Here is a 20,019-nt window from a genome sequence, read left to right as displayed (position 1 = left end):
TTTTCCTCTCAGAAAAAAAGGTATCTTGGTCTATCAAAGTGATCTCCTTCTCCTTTCCACTAACTGGTTTAGAAAGATGAGAATGTTACCCAATTTGGGTCAATGACTGATGTGAAGAGATGTCCTTCCTGAAACTCTCCCTACCTCTGGGACTTACTTTAAGAAATAATAAATCTCCACATTAAGCTAGTCTACATTAGGTTTCCTATTTAGGCCAAAAATTCTACAACCATTTGATTAAATATTTCTTAATATGATCAAAAAATAAGCTTAACTTTTATCTTTTAATATTTTATTTAAAGACTTCAGTTTTAAACATCTGTAAGACATTCATCAATCCATTTATTATTTTGCTTTTAACATTATAAATTTAACTTCAAGTGGCAAAAGAAACAAAAATTATGTAATGAGACTATATTTTAGCAATGTCTTCAAATAGGGAAACCAAAAAACTTACTACCACCAAAACAAACCAACCAACCTAATTTATTAGGCATGTCTATGTTTCATTTTCCTTTACATGATACTTTTTGTTTAAATTTGACTTTCAAAGAATCAGCCCCTGCAAACAGAGCAGCTAGTCTTTCCACAAATAAAATCCAGTACCTAGATTCTCAAAACTCACAAAACCAAATGGAAACATCTGGTTGTCAGCCAACAGTGTCATGCTCAAGTCAGTTTCACATTACAGGGAATAATCTATAACTAATTTCAGTAGGCAAATTCCAATTCTAAATATTACTAGAGACTACCATTGTTATTCCCAACTGTGTTGACAATTGTCTTATTGCTGAATTGTACATGATAAATTTTCTTTGGCAACTTTTTATACTATCAAGTAACACAACTGGACAACTATAAAAGTTTGAATTAACTCTGTATTTCAAAAATTTCAAACTTCATCATAATTATCTAAATGTAAGTTCTTATAGATGCATCTATAAGAAACATGCCTAATGTAATATAATGACAAAAGAATTGCTAAATGATCATTACTAAAAGCTTTTCAGATGTATGTACAATTATCTCAAACACCAGTGAAAATATTATAACGTTAGCTCCAATTCACTATCAGACTTTCTGTGATAAAGGATACAAACTAAATGTAAAAACTAAAGTCTGGGTGTCTGTCAATTTTTCTGGAAGGCTCTTTCAAATGGATTCAAAATGGCCTAAAAATTGGCCAGAATATAATATGAATTCTCACTATTATACCTCATAAAATTAAGTCTATTGATAACTTAATAATTTTAAATTCTTGTTCTATAGAATAAGCCTATATTGGAGGCTTGGCAAAATATTACCAAGAAATTTAAACAGGAAGCTCAAGTCCAGATGTATAACTAAGAAATCTTTTCTATATAGAACAAAATCACCAACTTACCAATGGCTTCCATTAAATGTTACCACCTCCAAACTTCACACAATGTAAATTAAAATAGGTATGGCAGAAAGTGCACTCTGAAGCATGTTCACATTACAAAGATAAATGATGATATTTAGCCAGCAAAAATTCAAACAGGCATATATGCAAACATTTGTATGCAAACTTTCATGAGTAAGAGATAAGAAATGATTCATCTCAATAATTTATATACAGCTTGTTTACAATTTAAAACAAGTACAACTGAAAACATTTCTATGTAAAAGCCACAACAAAGTCAAACGAAATACTAAATAACAGTCTTACAAACTGGTCTCTCCAGAGAATAACCACCAAGTATGGTATTCTAAGAAATGCCCTCTTCTTGATCAATCATTTCTGTTTTAACTGAAAAGACATCTGCCAGCATATGTTTTGGAATTTCTGAACCTCTGACTTTCAAGGCATAACAAGCATTCTCCACTTTGGCCAGACTTTGTTTCAGGGTATACAACTTCTTAGAAACCTCATAAGGTCCAGTATTGCCAATGAATGAGAACCCATCATAAACCTGACGTAAAAACTGGCTCACTTCAAAGGGGGTATCAATGTCCCCGTTCCCCACACTGTTAATACACATCCGCATCAACTCTCCTGTTAAATCAGCCACTCCCAGCAGGTAATCAACAGGTGTGATTTTCAGTCTCCAAGTACCAAACTGCTTATCCTGTGCATCAGAGGAGGGCTGGTAAAGAAAACACACACACACAAAGAAAGTACAACGTGAAAAAGAGTGAATATGCATGTATCGCATTTATTTAAAGGTACAAAATCAAGAGCAAATCAGCCATACTAATCTCTAAATAAAAAGATCTTTTTTGTTTAATGACCATTTGGGATGTTACAAGAAGAATTCATGCCCTGGGTAGAAAGTTGAAGTAAATGACTTCAAGATAATTTTTAATCTAATATCATTTTAAAATCAACTATTCCCAACTTCACTTGACATACGAAGTAAAATTAAAACATTCTTAAACAAAGCCTAATGACTTTATTGTACGACAGTCACTTACTTAAATGACAAATCATAAAGCCCTCCAGGTTTGTGATCCACTCATGTTTTCCTAAGTCACTTAGTCCCTTTCTGGCCTCTTCTATCCCCACTTAGCACTGAACATCATGATTTATCACTCTCGCTACATCCTCCTCAGTTCCTTTAGACTCCTGTGTTGTTGTTGTTTTCTGCCCCTGCCCAACAAAGACACAATCCTGAATCGATATTAAAATCTACTCGTGCTAGTGCTTTATTCCAGTAGCTGAGTACCACTGAACTAAAAAAATAATAGTAATCACAACTATACAGAGTTGGTACTGCTACAAATACTAACCAATCCTTTTTACTTATTCCTATAGTTCTCTCTCCCACCTCTTCAAACACTATTCCAAACCTTTACCGCTCTCCTCAGCCCCCTACAAAATCCCAAACCTCTCCACTCTCAGTAGACAATCTTGTCTACTTTCACGGACCTGGCCATTTGCCAGATCACCTGGCACAAGCTCTCTCAATGACCTTATCCTACAAAACAAAACAAAATAAAAAAAAAACTTATTTATGTCCACATCCATCTTTACCTTCTATCCTCCAGTCTCAGATGATGAGTTGTCCCTCCTCTTGTTTGAGGTTAACTCTTCCAAATGACCTTGACCCATCTCCTCCCACCTCTTCCAGGACCTTGCTTCATAAGGTGTATGCCCTTGGGCAAGTTATTTCATCTCTCTAAACCTCAGTTTCCTCATCTGTAAAATGGGATAACAGTACCTACCTCAGAGGTTTATTTTAAGGATGAGATAACATTTACCAAGTTCTTGGCATAATGCCCAACACAAAGTAAATACTCAATAAATGTTAGCTGCTATCACCGTCACCATCACGTCCATCTCCTCTCTCCACATCAACTTTTCCCTCTCTCTACTGGAGCCTTTCTGGAAGAGGAGAGGCCTACATTATTATTAAAAGTCTGTATGAGACACAGCTGGCTGAGGTTGCAATCCTACTGAAGGACATTTTAGAGAGAACTGCAAAGGTGTGCAGGTAAGAATTGTGTTGTATATTTGAGGAAATCATGAAGTATTTCCTTGGATAAAGTTTAAAGTGAGTAGTAGCACAGGATGACTCTAGAAAGAAAGTCACATTAAGGAATGTGAACTTTACCTATGGGTAACAAACAGTCACTGAGAATTAAGCAAGGAAATGACAGAGCCAAAGTTAGGTTTTATTAACATCACTCAACATCATTGGACTCTTCAGAGACTGTCTGGTCCAATCCCTTCAATGTAGATTTAAAAAGTGAGATCCAAGAAATGCAGTTAATGACAGAACTAGGTAAGTTCCCAAAGTCAGCTTCCTAATTTTTCTGATGCCTTGAAACAACATCATGACACAAATCTACCTGTTATGTTTTGTTTCTATTAACTGTTAGGAGAACTGGCATCTTTGTGGGGAGGGGATGGGGGGACTGCATTTTATAGGTTGTTTATAAAAATAACTTTGGCTTAAGCAAATATTAATGTTCTCTGTTTCTATCATTAGACAGCAAGAGTTCCCTGGTTATGACTAAGAAGTTGACTTTAGAGAAAAAAGCACGTAAAAATTTTAACAAATTTCAACTATTATCAGAGAAATAAATTCTGCTTTACTGGTAATGTGTATTAGAAACCAGAGAAAAGAAAATTACTTGAAATGCAATTTTTCAGGATGTGTCTGAAGTATTCAGGGGTAAAATATGGCATCTATAATTGACTTTAAAGTAGTTTAGCGAAAAGTATTTCGATAAAGTAAATATGGCAAAATATTAACAATTACTGAATCCAGGTAGTGGATACATGGGTGTCCGTATGTGACTATTCTCGCTCCTCTTCTGTATGTTTGAAATTTTTCCTAGTAAAACATTTTTAAAAATTTTAATAGCTTTGACAATACTCTCAGTAGGCAAGTCAGAACAAAATACTTTCCCCTATCAAATTCCCAGAATTTTCAGCACCAAAAATCTTTAGCACTAAAAGGAAAATTATTTATGAATGTGGTCTTAATTTGAAAAGTATATATGAATTTTTATGACACCATAATCTCTGAATAATTTACTACCTAAATCCTGAGAAGAATGCATTTACTCTCAGTTTTTCTTTGCATTTTTGCCCTGGTATTTCCATTTTGAATTAGAAAGAACTTGAAAGAGGATGTGGTAACTTCTCTAATATATTTAAGAAGCAGGATCAAATATTGGCTTCCTTTACTTCTTTCTGTAATTCAATCTTCACCAAATAAATTTAAAAATTTAAAGGAATTTTACTTCTCAAAAATTAATGTCCTCCTTACTAAACTTAATATAATTTTAAAAACTAAGAATATACATGGCTTTCTTAAAGTAAGTTATATTTATATTTGTCATGCCAAATTAAATCTGACCTTTCAATGCTAACATTTTAGCTAATATTCAAGAAAACATTTCTACAGCTTCCTCCATCTTCTGCCTGACCATCCTGGCTGAGTAATTATTTAAAAAGTAATAAAAAATTATGAAAAATTAAGATAGGAAAAACTGTCCAATTGTATTCTTAAGTGTACTGGTATCTCAGGAAGTATCAAACATTCAAAATCTCACCTGAATATTAAATATTGAAACCCAGGGGAAAAAAAGAGTATATATTTAAAAGTCAACCGTGAAAGTTTCATTTCTTAATTCGGAATAGCTGCATAATTTTCAGATACAAGCTTTATGAATTTAGTAAGTGATTAACAGCTCTCCCTATATAGTAACAATTTTATATTACCTTTTATAATGACAACTAGTGAACACTTATGTATCATACACTATACACTGCCTAATTTAAAACGTTGAAATCAAATCCTATAAAACACTCCTTTGAGGTAGATACTTGGTGCAGGGGTTTCTGTAGCACACTTTGAGAAATACTGGCAGAGCACTGGCTTAGATTTCAAAACACCTGGTTTCAAAGTTTAGCTCTGTCACACTTAATTAGTTGTGTGGCTTTTGATAAGTTATTTCAACTCTCTAAAGCCTGTTACCTACTTTATAAAATGAGGGTTACAATTCTTACCTCATACAGTTAATAAAAAAATTAAATGAGATAGTGCTTACAAAGGGTACATTGTAAATACACAGTAAAACCAAAAGTGGACTTAACAGTAATCACGTAGCAGTGCTTTAGATAAACAGTATTATTTTCCCCCAACATAGCCACAGTTGTTCTTGTTCCATCCACTAGCAAAAATTTCTAAAAGGCCATTTCCTTAGTTGGGTATCTATGAAACCACACTTTAGAAAGGACGCTGCCATCTCAATATTCTTAGCATTGTAAGCCAGCAAATCTCCTATCATCACTATACTGTTATATAAATTATGTAATAAATGTGAAATGATTTTAAATTCTTACGGTCTTATTTTCTTTTCCATATTCTTCTGTTGTAAATATCAATTGTTTATTAATTTCATCCATACTGATAAGTGATCGTGTTTTGATGAAGTGTTGAAAAGAGACAGCCTCCACATATTCCTGCAGTCCTGAAATACCAACCAAGAAAATTACTAAGGAACAACCACTGAATTAATCAGACTGTCATTAATAAAGAACTTCAAACTGCTCATCACCTAGCTCAACAAGAGCTTAATGGAGGGGCTCCTGGGTGGCTCAGCCAGTTAAGTGTCCAACTCTTAGTTTCGGCTCAGGTCAAGATGTCATAGTTGTGAGATGGAGCCCCGCATCAGGCTCTGCACTCAATGTGGAGTCTGCTTCAGATTCTCTCTTCCTCTCCCTCCCACTCGCTCGCTCTCTCTCAAATAAATAAATAAATAAATAACATTTTTTAAAGCCTGATGGATGCTGACTATAATGGTAACACTGGACTCAATAATTAAGACTACAAAGAATTACTTGGGGATAGATGGTAGGAATTAGAATGGAATACACCCAACATTTCTGTGACTGAACTTTATAGATAGCTCAAATACAAATGTATTCAAGCTCTTCCTACTTCATGAGTCATTAGTCTTAAAAATCTACTCTTTCCTATGGAGAACATCAAAGATATTTAGAAAAAAAATGTTTAAAGAATTTAAGAAAATGCTATTATAAAAATTCTTTAGGCTTTAACAGAAACTATATAGTGGAGTATTTTTTGCTCCCTGAAGCAGCAAAACAGATAATGATTTAATCAAACGAGGCATAAAATTAAACATCATTTGGATCTTTCTTGAAATTTTAATAAGAAGAAAACACTAAATAATACAGAATTAAGTGTCGAAATAAAAATACTGTTTTTCTCCTCCTATTCCAAAATGGATCTAAGAATAGATACCTCTTTTCCGCTTTAGTAATTTAAGTTTAAAAAAACAAACAAAATACCTAATGAGCAATACAATTTTGTACCAAATCTCAGTTCTACAAAATTAACACTGACATAAAAACAAATTTTGGTAAAGGTCAAAAATGGCACTAAATATACTTTTTCAAGTGTTTTAAAAAAACTAAATTCTCTAGTCACAATTTTCAATGTTATTTTATTATGGCATAATCTGCAAGATGATATTTATAGGGAAAAAGTATTTCTTAAGATGACTGTCATAATTGTTAAGAAACTGTGTTAGTATTCTTTGTAAAGGCTTTGCTGCAAAAACAAGAAGAGGAGAATGAATAATAACTACAGAAAAACAACTCAGAACTGAAAACCATCATATTCAAGCTGTCTCTCTAACACTTCTTGGGAACAGTCTTCCCAGCACTGACACTAAAAGTCAGGCCTGGCAGCTTGAGACTCACCCCACTGTAGTATCATCACATCAAATGCCACGTGAGGGTCAAAGAAACAAAGGCAAGTGGATGACCTGGTTTTGATAGCAATAAGAGGAAACTACTAAATGAAAATATCCTGATTCATTTGGAGCCACAAGTGATGTTAAAGCAAGGTCAGAAATTGGTGCCTTCAGCTGACAGAACAGGACATGATAGAAGAGGACACTGTTTCATAAACCATAACACGCTGAGAAATGAAACAATAAAGTTTAACAAAACAGATAACATCTTTTACATTTACAATAAAAAATATTTGTGTAAAATTTTAGTTTTAAGAATAGGGGACCACCCAGTTCTCTTTCCCAAAGACAATCTGTACTTCTCATTTCCTTCCAGAAATAACTTCATGCACACAAAAGGGAAGAACAAAACTTAAGGACCACTCATTGCATCTCTAAATATGCTCTACTATGGTCAGCTCTCATGAACGGGCTAAGCAGAAGATATGTGCACAAAGATTTACTTATAAGGATATTCGTCATTATCATCATTACAGCAAAAAATGAGAAAAACTTTAAAAGATCAATAATTGATGTCACTTGTCATTTTACTGTCTCTCAGCTCCACTATTTCAGAATATTAAACTTCGTTGGTAGAGAGCACTGGAAGGAAAGCAAAGGAGGAGAAAGCTCTCTTCCCTGTTCTAATGTGTCCCTCCCTAGCAGCTTCTCCATGTGAGACAACCAGCTGCTTGAGGTGGCCAGTAGCACATGGCATTTCCTTGAGAGTGACTTCCCAGTCAGCCACCACTTTGGGCAAGGAGTTTGATGGTATGGCACCTCCCCATGGACGGCTTCCCAGAGAATTCTATCAGCTCAACACCTCAGCAGACTTCTCTGCCATCCAATGGGCCATGCCTTCAAGGGGGTGAGAGAGGGTGGGGGTGAAGGGTATACCCTTCTGGGTTTGCTTCTTTCTTAGATGCCCTGTCTTAGCTCTGGGGTAGTACCTACCCTTCTAATATTCCTATGCTTTTTAGAACATACTTTTCCTCTTATCAGGTAATCCCCTAGACAGTTCATTCTTTATATTAAACCTACCCTATTCAAATTACTGTGCAGCCTTTCCTATTTGGACCCTGATGAATACAATAGGGAATTAGGAAAATAAATAATGATATTATTTCTCCTTCACCCCTATCACTATAGAGGAGGTATTCTCTTTTCAGACCAGAAACTGTGTCTACGATCAGGATAAAGGTGCAATCCCAACAGGAAGCTTAAAATAGATCCTCCCTTCAATATTCCACCTTATGTTTTCTATCAGATGCTGATGGCCAACATTCAAACATGCTCATATCTCTCCCATCTATTGGTCTTCTTTCCTCCCAACTATTGTCCCATCTCTCTTCTCCTCTTCAGAGCTAAATTTCTTGAAGTAGCTGGGTATAACATTCCTCAATAACCTCACCTCGTACTACTCAACCTACCTCATCCTACCTTGAGCCCGTCTCTACAACCGTCTCTACACTGCTCTCACGAAGATTAGACTACTTAATAAGGTTAAGGAATGTTTTTTTCAATCTCAATCTTAGCAGCAGTCAGCATTTTGACCACTTTAAAGGAGGAATTCTTTGGGGGGTTTTAAAAGATTTTATTTATTTATTTGAGAGACAGAGATAACACACGGATGAGCGGGGGAGGGGGGGAAGCAGACTCCCCACTGAGCAGGGAGTCCCCCACAGGGGACCTGATCCTAGGACCCCGGGATCATGACCTGAGTCAAAGGCAGACGTTTAACCGACTGAGCCACCCAGGCACCCCAGGAGGAATTCTTTAAACAAGTTTCCATTTGGTCCCTTTGATAACATCATCTCCTGATTTCCCTTTTTTCTACCTCTCTGGCCAGATCTTCTTACTCTCTGCCTCTATTAGTCCCAGGCTCACTTAAATTCACCTACACTTGGCTTCAATTACCCCTGCCATCCCTCAACTTTACATCTCTGGCTTAGAGTCACATATATCCAAATACATATTTGACAATCCCATCAGAGGGACCTCAAAATCAACATGTCCAACAATGAATTCACAATCTTCCTTCCAAATGCGGTCTCCCTCTTTGCTTTGCCAATTCAAAGGCCTTCCCCGTATCCATTTTTTGACCTCTCATCCATTCTCACACCACCGAATGTTTGTCTTTTTAATAAAGAACTATCACCACATCACTCCCCTGCTTAAAGCCCAATAGCTTTCCATGGCTCTCAGAATATAGAGCAAAATCATTAACATGGCTTAATAAGACACTGCTTAATTTCACCCCCCCCACCTACATCAGCCTCAACTCATGCTATAGGCCAAGTTATAACTCACAAAAGGTTGAATTTCAAAGATGGGTACACAAACCCATATTTGTATAATGTCAGAATTGTTCTTAAAATCCTTAACAATCGACAAAAGTACAAGACCTGTACGTATTCTATAATATGAATTTTCCTACAGTTAGTATAAATCACTACTTCAATATTTCTAGGTATAACCTGTCCCCAAATTCCTACAGTTGGCTTACATTTCAGGGCCATGTTAAGCAAAAATAGCAAGCAGTACCTTAAACGTTAGAATCAAACACAAGTGGCAAGGTTCTTGTTCTACATGCATTAATTGACAGGGATGGGAGACAGCATAAGAACTGTGACTGTATCATGTATCAGTTGAAGATGGAAATTCAAAATAAGGCTCAACGACATTGCCAAGCAATCATTATCTCTGATTAATGGATATAAGCCAATATAAGCTTGAAGACGGAGGATAATCACATGTATACACCTATAATCTCAAGCTGATTTGAGGGTCAAGGAATGAATTCCAATGTGCAATTCAAGGTAGAAGATATGAGAAGTGAGGTTATCACTTAAACTGAACCAGCCTACTCTTTATCCTCCTATGGCAACACTGTGCATAATGGTTAATCTTATATGTCAATTTGGCTCGCTATGGTGATCACTTGTTTGGTCAAACATCAGTCCAGATGTGGCTGTGAAAATATTTTTTAGATGTGATTAATATTTAAATCAGTAATACTCTGCGTAAAGCAGATTACCCTCCATAATGGGGGTGAGGAGAGGTTGTTCATCCAGTCAGCTGAAAGCCTTAATAACAAAGAATAAGGTTTCCCAAAGAAGCAGCAATTCTGCCCCACAACTACAACAGAGAAACCTTGCCTATATTTCCAGCCTGCAGATTTCAAATTCAAGACTGCAATATCAACTCCTTACTGAAATTCCAGTCTGTCAGTCTATTCTGGAAATTTCATATTTGCTAGCCCACACAATCACAAGAGCCAATTCTTTAAAATATATAAATCAATCCCTCACTCGCTCTCTCTCTCCTGCTTCTCCGGAGAATCTTGACTGTGAAATGGTAGAACAGCATACCTGGTAAGGCAGAATGCTTTAGCTGAATGCACGTAACATAAATGTGTATATAACACAAAACTTCGGTCATCTCTCCTTCACCTTCTGTGTCCTACCATTTTCAGTTCCTCACCTATACTGTTCCCTCTCTTGCTTCAAGGGATTTTATACGCTGTTCCCTCAGCATCATGCCATGCTCTCCTCACTCCTTCTCCTAATAAGCTCTTACTAATCCTTTCAAGTTCCATGAAATGTCATCTTCTGAAGAAACTGCCCAACACCACCCCGTTCTAAGCCAAATCCCTATTATATGGTCTCCTAGTACCATGTGCCTTTCCTTTATAGCACTAATCAAAGTTGTATTTAAATAATGTAAAATTCCTTATCTAATGTCTAGCACTACCCTTTGCTAGGAAGGCAATACCATGACTACCTTGCTCATAGTTATATCCCTAGTGCCTAATATGTCTTGAACAAACAGGCACAAAAACATGATTAAATGAGGTAGATCCATTTTTGAAAAACTATTTAGTTATTTTATTTTAAATTATGTTTTATGAGAACATTCAATCAAGAGAAAAATGCCCATTTTGCAAAAAAACACAAAATGAGAATTAAAATATATATAATATATATTAATTATAAATTTTAAAAAAACAATGGGAAATGGGGAAAACTTGCTACTTAAAACATCAAAAGGATTCTAACCACCTTAGCTCTCTAAGCAAAGTGCTTTAAATCATTCTACTGGGAACAAATATTGCTATATTGCATTATTTTGCTTATAGACACTGGCATGGGCAAATCCTGTCTAAGAACTTGAACCTGTTCAAGACTCAAATTCCAGGACCTACTTCATGATGCATAAGGATAGCAACCCAGAGTAGATGTCCCTTTGTTTAAGTGTCTTTAAGGACTGTTGGGACATGCAAGGGTAGAAATGGAGCTAAATTCAGAACAGGGACCATACAGCTGAAATGCCTTGCATAATCAGAAATAATTTTAAGATCCAGAGTTCAACTATGGGGGAGGGGGACAAACAGTGAATACAGCAAACCAGTATTATAAAAACTATTCCTTATTCTTAATGAACTTTATTTAACCAAGAAGCTATCTACAGGAGAACATATGGTAAAACAATATCCTTCTGTGAATGGAAAAAAAATATCTGGCTGAATTCATTAGTTGTCCAATAGTTTTATCCAGTTAAGCCAATCCAAAGCATGGAAAATGGTTCCAGTGAATACATTCTTAAAACGATTTGTAGTTAATAAAATCAACTAAGTACAACCAACTTCCACACCTGCCCCTCAACTGTAAAACAGAAGTACTAGACACAATGATCTCTATGGTAATTTTCAAAACCAGAATGGTAGGAACTATTCTTCCTACTGAAATGTCAAAAAAAAAAAATCTGTTTAGTGAAACTAAACGATATGGGAACTAAATAGGAACGTCATTTGCTTCTGGAACAAAGCACTGCTGAATGACACAGAAATTAGTAGTACGCTGTTGCTAAAATGTTTGCATTCTTACAAATAAATGCATATGAAATAGTATTAAATTCACCAAACGGGTAAAAACATAAAACTTACCATTTTAAGTGGATATTTTTAAGTGCATAGTTCCGTGGCATTCAGTCATACTACTGTACAACCATCACCACCATCTAGTTCCAGAACTGTGTAGTTACAAAACTGAAACTCTATAACCATTAAACAACCTCTCAATCCCCTCTCCCAAGCCCCTAACAACCAGCATTCTATTTTCTCTCTGGATTTGACTGCTCTACATACCTCACAGAAGGGGAATCTCGCAGTATTTATCCTTTTATGACCCAGTTAGCATAATGCCCTCAGGGTTTAGCCATGTTGTGGACTGTGTCAGAATCTTCTTCCTTTTTAAGGCTCTAGAGTATTCCATGGTATGGTCATATGACATTTTGTTTATCCATTCATCCATCGATGGACACTTAGGTCACTTCCACCTTGCAAATAATGCTGCTATGAACATGAGTATACAAATATCTGCTCAAGTCCCTGCTTTTAATTATTTTTGCGTGTATACCAGAAGCCTCCAACAAGACTTTTTAAAAATATAAATAAAATATGAGTAGCAGTTTTCTAAGTCCCAAGTGTCAATTGGATGTAAGATAATGTATCTGGTACTTTACATCCATCTTTTTCATGTTCATTATAACCTTACAAGACTGTATTACTATCCTTCCTTTATAGATGAACTAAGGCTCACAGAAGTTAAAAAATAAAGAAATTCCCCCATGTCACAAAGTAAAAAAAAAAAATCTAATTCAAAAGTTCATGTCCTTCCCACCTTACCTGCTTCTTTACGTTCAATTCCATATAAAACACAACCACTGTTTATCAATTTTTCTCCCACTAAATCCCCAGTTCAGCTATTCTCCATGCTTTGTTCAACTTTATTCTCTAGTCTCTCATACCATAAACTTTCATGACTCCATGCTATCCTGTGCCTAGGCTGCCTTCCCTCAAATCTTTTTCTACCTGTGAAAAGTTTAAATGTTCTGATATGACTAGTCAAGGCAGCACTTCTTTCTTCATACCCACTACATAACACTTGTAATTCAGCTAAATGTTTCAGTTAGCTCTGAGTTATGAACACCTATTTTTTGCACCACAGAGTTTTGAAGGAAAGAATGACGCCTTTACAACTTTCTCCTTTCCCCACTCCCAAAGGTACCTGGAGAAGAGGCTCAAATGTTTAGTAAATTCTTTAAAATAATTTCTCCCTGTTCCTCCTCACTAGTTTTATGAAACTGTAAGTGCTTTGACAAAAATATTTTTAAAATCTGGTATTCAAATGTTCAGAATAATCTAATTTTATTTAATTTATAGTACTTTGGATTCAAGTCCATTAAGAAAGAAATATTCTTACAAGATTGAAGTTCAAACTGATGAAGTTCAGAATTAGAGATCTTAAAGTTATCGGATTTATTTTTTATGGGAGGATAAAGAGGGTACAGAACAACAGCCCTCAAAATTCATCTGTGGTTTCAATCTATATTAATATGGATAGCTGTCAAACATTGCATTTTCAAGTATATCTAAAGTCATTATTTAAGTTGTCCTTAGAACGTGTTTGATCAAAGATACTTCAGAGATGAGGTGGCCATTTTTGCTCCATGGTAATTAGGTTTCATGATATACCGCACAGAAAGTTCAAGGACATCTGGCCCAAAACACTGAAAAGCACTTTTGGTCACATCTAGGTAAAAGGATGTTTAAACAAGTTATGTTTCAACTTGATGAAAAGGACATCCGCTATTTTCAGTGAATAATCCCCAAGGTGAAAAATTTCAACCTACTGCCATATTCCATCAAACAATGTCTTCCCCTTCTGCTTTTACCTTGGATGAAATCCAATTAGAATTATTTACAGAATCAGCTGCCAGTAAGAGAAAAGTCTGTAGGTTGCTTTTATGTAATTTGTTATTTTTCTCCTTGTTCCCCTATTAGAACATATACAAGGAAACCCAATTAAAGACTTCTGATTATTTTTACTTATTCTTATAATATTTAAGCAATACACATCCAGTCCAAATCTTCATCAAAAACCATATATAAAGGTAAACAGACAAGACAGAGGTTTCATTCTAAATTCAAATTTTGCATCTCAACTCTCTTTCCAGGCTTTCAGTTTTTTAAAAAATTGCTTGCCATATGACCCAGCAATTCCACTCCTAGGTATATACCCAGGAAACTGAAAGGAAAGGGTCACACAAAGACTTGCAGACAAATGCAGTACTGTTCACAATAACCAAAGAGTACAAACAACCCAAATGTCCATCAACTGATGGATGGATAAACAAAATGTGGTATATATGTACGATGGAATATTATTTACCATTAAAAAAGAATAAACTTCTCTTTAAAAAAAAAAAAGATTGATTTATTTGTCAGAGAGAGAGAGCGCACATGCATGAACGGGGGAGCGGCAGGCAAAGGAGAAGCAGGCTCCCCGGCTGAGCAAGGAGCCCGATGCGGGACTCGATCCTTTGGACCCTAAACCAAAGGCAGACGCTTCGCCGACTGAGCCACCCAGGCATCCCAAGAATAAAGTTCTGATACGTGCTACGACATATATGAAAGCCTTGAAAACATTATGCTAAGTGACAAAAGCCAGACACAAAACCACATATGGTATGATTCTATTTATATGAAATATCCAGAAAAGACAAATCCATGGAGACAGAAAGTCAATTAGTGGTTCCCTAGGCTTGGGTGTATTGATGTGGGGGAAGGAAGATGGGCAGTGACTGCAAATGGGTAGGGGGTGTCCTTTTGGAATGATCAAAATATTCTGGAAGTAGACAGTGGTTAACAGCTGTACAACTTGTGGTTACAGTAAAAACCACTGAATTATGCAAATTAAGTGGGTTAATTTTATGGTGTATAAATTGTCAATTTTTAAAACTGCATTTGTAACTATTTTTAGGAATACCACATGAATTTTTTCAGAAGTTAGCTTTATTAGATCACTGAAATGTTAAAGTCAGATCCAGGTTTGAGTCACATGCCACTCTGCTAAAAATATCTACCCGCAAATACACAAATTATGCACTGAAAATACATCATAAGCCTTAGTCTTATAAAGTACATGAAGTTATACTACCAATAGTAAAATACAATTTCACTAATTTGGATTTTGTCTAATTTGGATATTGTCTATTTGAGCATGGCTTTTACTTTAACACTGAAGAGTATATGCTGAGAAAGTATATAGGAGTTCTTTTTTTTTTTTTAAAGATTTTCTTTATTTATTTGACACAGAGAGCACAAGCAGAAGGAGCAGCAGGCAGAAGGAGAGGGAGAAGCAGGCTCCCCGCTGAGCAAGGAGCCTACAGTGGGGCTCGATCCCAGGACCACAAGATCATGACCTGAGCCGAAGGCAGACGCTTAACGACTGAGCCACCCAGGCGCCCCAGTATTATGGAGTTCTTAACCCAAAATGAAAATAAATTTTAAAATGTAGCACACTATTACAGATTAATTCTACTAAATTCTAGAAGGGAAGAGAATAAACATCTGTTAACGGTTATATGCCAAACAAAATAAGAAATGCCTTCCACAAACATACTTCATTTCATCTTCAAAACAACCAATCAGGCAGCAATTCCTGTTCCCACTAACAGGTGAGAAAGCTGAAATTCAAACAGGTTGTATACTGTGCTCCAAGGTTACAGATCTAAGGAGTAGCAGAGCAAACACATAAACCCAGGTCTGTCTGACAGCAAAGGCTCTCTTTCTACTTCACCTTAGTGACTAAATTTTATGTTTACAAAGCAAACCTGAATGAGTAGAAAAGTTAAAAGTAATCTGGGGATCTTCTAAATCCCTCCAAGATGACTCTGCTAGTACCAAAGGATCACATTCTCTTCCTATCTCAATCACTACAGTAATCCCTTAAACATCTCCTGTCAGCATTTTCGACTCCCTCGTCCCTTGCAGTGATATTCAAAATATTTTAACAGGAACATAAATGATTATATAAATCAATATGAACTGCAAATTCCAAATACATTCTTTTATTGTCTTACTACATTAAACTATGTTTATTATAGAACTGCTTACCAAGTGGTGTAAGATATAAGCGTAAGTTACTTATCAAATCATTTCTTGATTTTTAGATGCTGGTGGAAAAGTCTTTTGTTTAATTTGTCTTTCTCTAGCTAAATGAAGCCACTGAGGCACGATTTGATATTGGCAACATCATCAAACTCTTCCCCTGACTTCCTCCATTAAAATGATAGTCATTCAGTAACTGGGGATCCTGCCTGTATAGGGATTCACAGGCCTGCCTCTACCTCTACTCTCTCCACTACTCACCTCCACTACATCTCTGTTCCTCTCTCATCATCCTCACCCTAACCACTGAGATATAGGTAAAGGGAGGAGAAGAAAAAAAGAAAGGTTGGATGTCACTTACTGGGTGGGAGAGATGTGCTGTCCTTTGGTTATTCGATAAGACCCAGGACAGATTCATTCCCCCAGACCTCTCCCCTATGTGCAGAGCTGCTCCCCTCACCATCAGGGGTATGTCTCAACTAAAGCAAAGCTCCCCTGAGCTTTGAGGTAGCTCAAAGACTATTACAGCAACCTGAGGAAATATGCTTTGCATGAAACACCTATCTATATCCTTGGTTCCTGACAGACTTCCCAAGTGCTATCTGCTTGTCTCCTTAGACAGGGTATTTCTTTGGAGGTTTACGGAAGGGGGCCACAACTCAGCTGCACAACACAAATTCCCCCCAACTGTACCCTGGACTTAAAGCAACTCCCCCGTCTCCCCACCCCAAAATAACATTACTAATTTTGCAGCTTGCCCCTAGCTGCACTGCACAAAACCAGAAAGTAGGTCATGGGCTAAACTATATGCCTCTCCCAAATTTCTATGTTGAAACCCCAACCCTAGTGACTCAGATCATTAATTCAACCTGACTGATGTCCTTCTAAGAAGAGGAGATTAGCATACAGAGAAAAACACCAGGGATGCCAGTGCACAGAGGAGAGACCATGTGAGGACACAGAGAGAACGGGGCATTCTTTATACCAGAGGGAGGCCTCAGAAAAAAAACCAACCCTGCCAACACCTTGATATTGGACTTTAAGGCTCCAGAAATGTGGAAAAATAAATGTCTACTGTTTAAGCCACCCAGTCTGTGGTACTTTACTATGGCAGCCCAACAAACTACTACAGTATCTTGGAATCACGGTGTCTGTTTGGCTTATGAGATAAACCAGATATGCTGAAATTCGTATTATTTACTGACTTTGCTACTCATCACAGTTAATAATATACTACTTACCAACAGACACAGAAGTATTCTTTTAAACAACCAAAAAGGCGATAGTCGTTTATTGAGCTGAGTATCTTGTCCTACTTCTCCCACTGTCATCCTGCTGCAACTAATTAGAAAAACCCTAACCACAAATTAATCTAATTTTCTACCTCATTCACTCCTATTGCTATATAGAAAAGATCAAATTTATCAATCAGGTAAACTTTCAAAAATGATTAACAATCACAATAAATGTCCCTGGTTAAGTTCTCACCCCCATTCCCCTCACATTCCTTCTTGTATTTCCAGTCTCCCATCAATTCCAAACCACTGCCCCACATCCCATCCTTTCTCTCTTAGCACACAACAGAAAAAGAGAGATACTGAGCAAAAATTTCCTCCACTGCTTATCTCTATACCCATGCTTAACTTTCCATCTCCAAAGAGGTGGCTTTCCTCTCCTAGAAGGCTTGCCAATCCACCTAAGCTCTGGATCCCACCCTCTCCTGGTTCTTCTGGGATCCTATTCCATCAAATGTTCTATTCCCTTTAGTTAAAGTTCCACAGAACCCAGTCTTTGACTTTCTTCTCACCCTATCATCTCCTTGGACAATTTTATTCATGTCCATAAACCCAACAACAGCTGATAAGCTGATGACTCTATGGCTGTAACTGAAGATCAGTCCTCTATTGTATTATAAGTTCTCTAGACCCATATAACCAAATGCCTATTAGGCAGCTACTTGGATGCCCCATAAGTTTCAATTAATCTTCCAAAACCCATTCCATCTTCCGGTTTTCTTCTCTTAAATAACATCCCCATTCAACCAGCTAGACAACCAGAAGCCTAAAGGTTGTCCTGAGACTATTTCCTTTCTCTTGCACATTTAAAAAAAACATATCCTAAAAGTATGCTCTTTCCTTTCCATCCCCATTGCTAACACCAATCTGGAGGCTCCATTCATTTCGCACCTAGACTGACCACCAGAGTCTCCTTATTCACCTCCCTGCCTCTAGCCTTCCTCCAAATAAAATATGAGAATGGCATAGAAGAAAGGCACAGACTGGAAATGAGGTTCAAAAGCTAACTCAGTCTCATTAGCTGTGTGAACTAAGGTGATTTGTTAACTTTACTGCACTTCAATTTCCTATTTGTGAAGAATAGACATGTACCTACACTGCAAGATTTATATGGAATAATGTATCAGTGTCTGGACAAGGGCCCTCTGAAACTGCTGAATTAAACTGAAGTGAGAATAATTAAAATAAGAATGAAGAGCACTATCTTTAGAAAAATATCTTTCGGGGCGCCTGGGTGGCACAGCGGTTAAAGCGTCTGCCTTCGGCTCAGGGTGTGATCCCGGCGTTATGGGATCGAGTCCCACATCAGGCTCCTCCGCTATGAGCCTGTTTCTTCCTCTCCCACTCCCCCTGCTTGTGTTCCCTCTCTCGCTGGCTGTCTCTATATCTGTCAAATAAATAAATAAAATCTTAAAAAAAAAAAAAAATCTTTCCATCATTTGTCTTTAAAAAGAAATGAAGGTGATTAATTTTTGTTTGACAACATTTTCTAACTTCTTTAAAGACATCAGCAGTTTTTCTGTTACTGTTTTCTTTGCAATGTATTAAACTCACGTTAAAAGAAGCCATTCTTTTGAAATGTTACCCTAGACCAACATGCACTATAATTCCAAGTAATGGCAAATTATATTAATGGAACACTATTGTTTATCCTATTAAGGCATGCTAAATTAAAATAGTTTGTCATGGAATAAGAAGCTCTTTGACTTGGTGCATTCATACAAAATTAAAAAGCTGTCTCTTCCATGGTCCCTACTTAACTCCATCCTTATCAACTGACAGACCTCAGCTCCAAAAAGTAGCTTTCTTAAACAGGATTTCAGAAAAGCAATAGGAATGTTCAAAGATGAAAAGAGAAACTAGGCTAAAAGACCTCATACTTGGACAGTCTGAGTTGTACGAACCAGGCATTTATCTCAACGAATCTTTACAAATGGAGTTTTTGTAACCCAGAAAATGCCTATAGAGATTTTCTCATGGTCATACTATTCACCACAGGGGTTTACACTACAATATATACACTTATTAAATTGCGATTTTGTTTTAAAAGATTTTATTCACGCATTTGACAGAGAGAGAGCACAAGCAAGCAGAGCAGAAGGCAGAAGGAAAGGGAGAAGCAGGCTCCCCGCCGAGCAGAGAGCCCAACATGGGGCTCGATCCCAGGACCCTGGGACCATGACCTGAGCCGAAAGCAGACGCTTAACTGACTGAGCCACCCAGGCGCCCCTAAATTGGGATTAAAGTAGTCAGGAAGAATGTCTACTGAACCATCTCACATTTAAATGCAAATTTAAACTGTACCTATTTTATTTACATGTATAGCTAAAATTAAAGGAAGTACAAGTGTCTTTAACCAGGATCTGAAATAGTCAAGTAAAAGCCTTTGGCTTTGGAAAAAATTACAGGAGAAAGCACTAAACACTAAGTATCAGAGAAGAGGTGGTCTAGCAGAAAATGTATCAGAGCAGATAAAACAAATCAGATTTCAATTCCAATACGATCACTAAGCTCATTTAGAAAATAAGGTGGCAGGAG

The 20,019-nt window shown here is 36.7% G+C and overlaps 1 protein-coding gene across 1 annotated transcript in view; it reads right to left on the bottom strand.

Moving 5' to 3' along the window:
• Positions 1–275: 275 nt before the first annotated feature.
• Positions 276–20,019, bottom strand: part of TSNAX (translin associated factor X) — a 32,934-nt gene continuing 13,190 nt past the window's right edge. The window contains exons 5-6 of the mRNA XM_040624158.1: positions 5,819–5,946; positions 276–2,108 (exon numbers count right to left, since the gene is read on the bottom strand). Of these exons, the coding sequence (XP_040480092.1) occupies positions 1,731–2,108; positions 5,819–5,946 (506 nt within the window). The 3' untranslated portion in view covers positions 276–1,730. The remainder of the gene's footprint in view (positions 2,109–5,818; positions 5,947–20,019) is intronic.

Source organism: Ursus maritimus, unplaced genomic scaffold (assembly GCF_017311325.1).
Source record: "Ursus maritimus isolate PB19 unplaced genomic scaffold, ASM1731132v1 scaffold_7, whole genome shotgun sequence".
In the NCBI taxonomy this organism is placed as follows: Eukaryota; Metazoa; Chordata; class Mammalia; order Carnivora; family Ursidae; genus Ursus; species Ursus maritimus.
The sequence above is the reverse complement of the archived record's forward strand: the minus strand, read 5'-3'. Positions and strand labels throughout refer to the sequence as shown.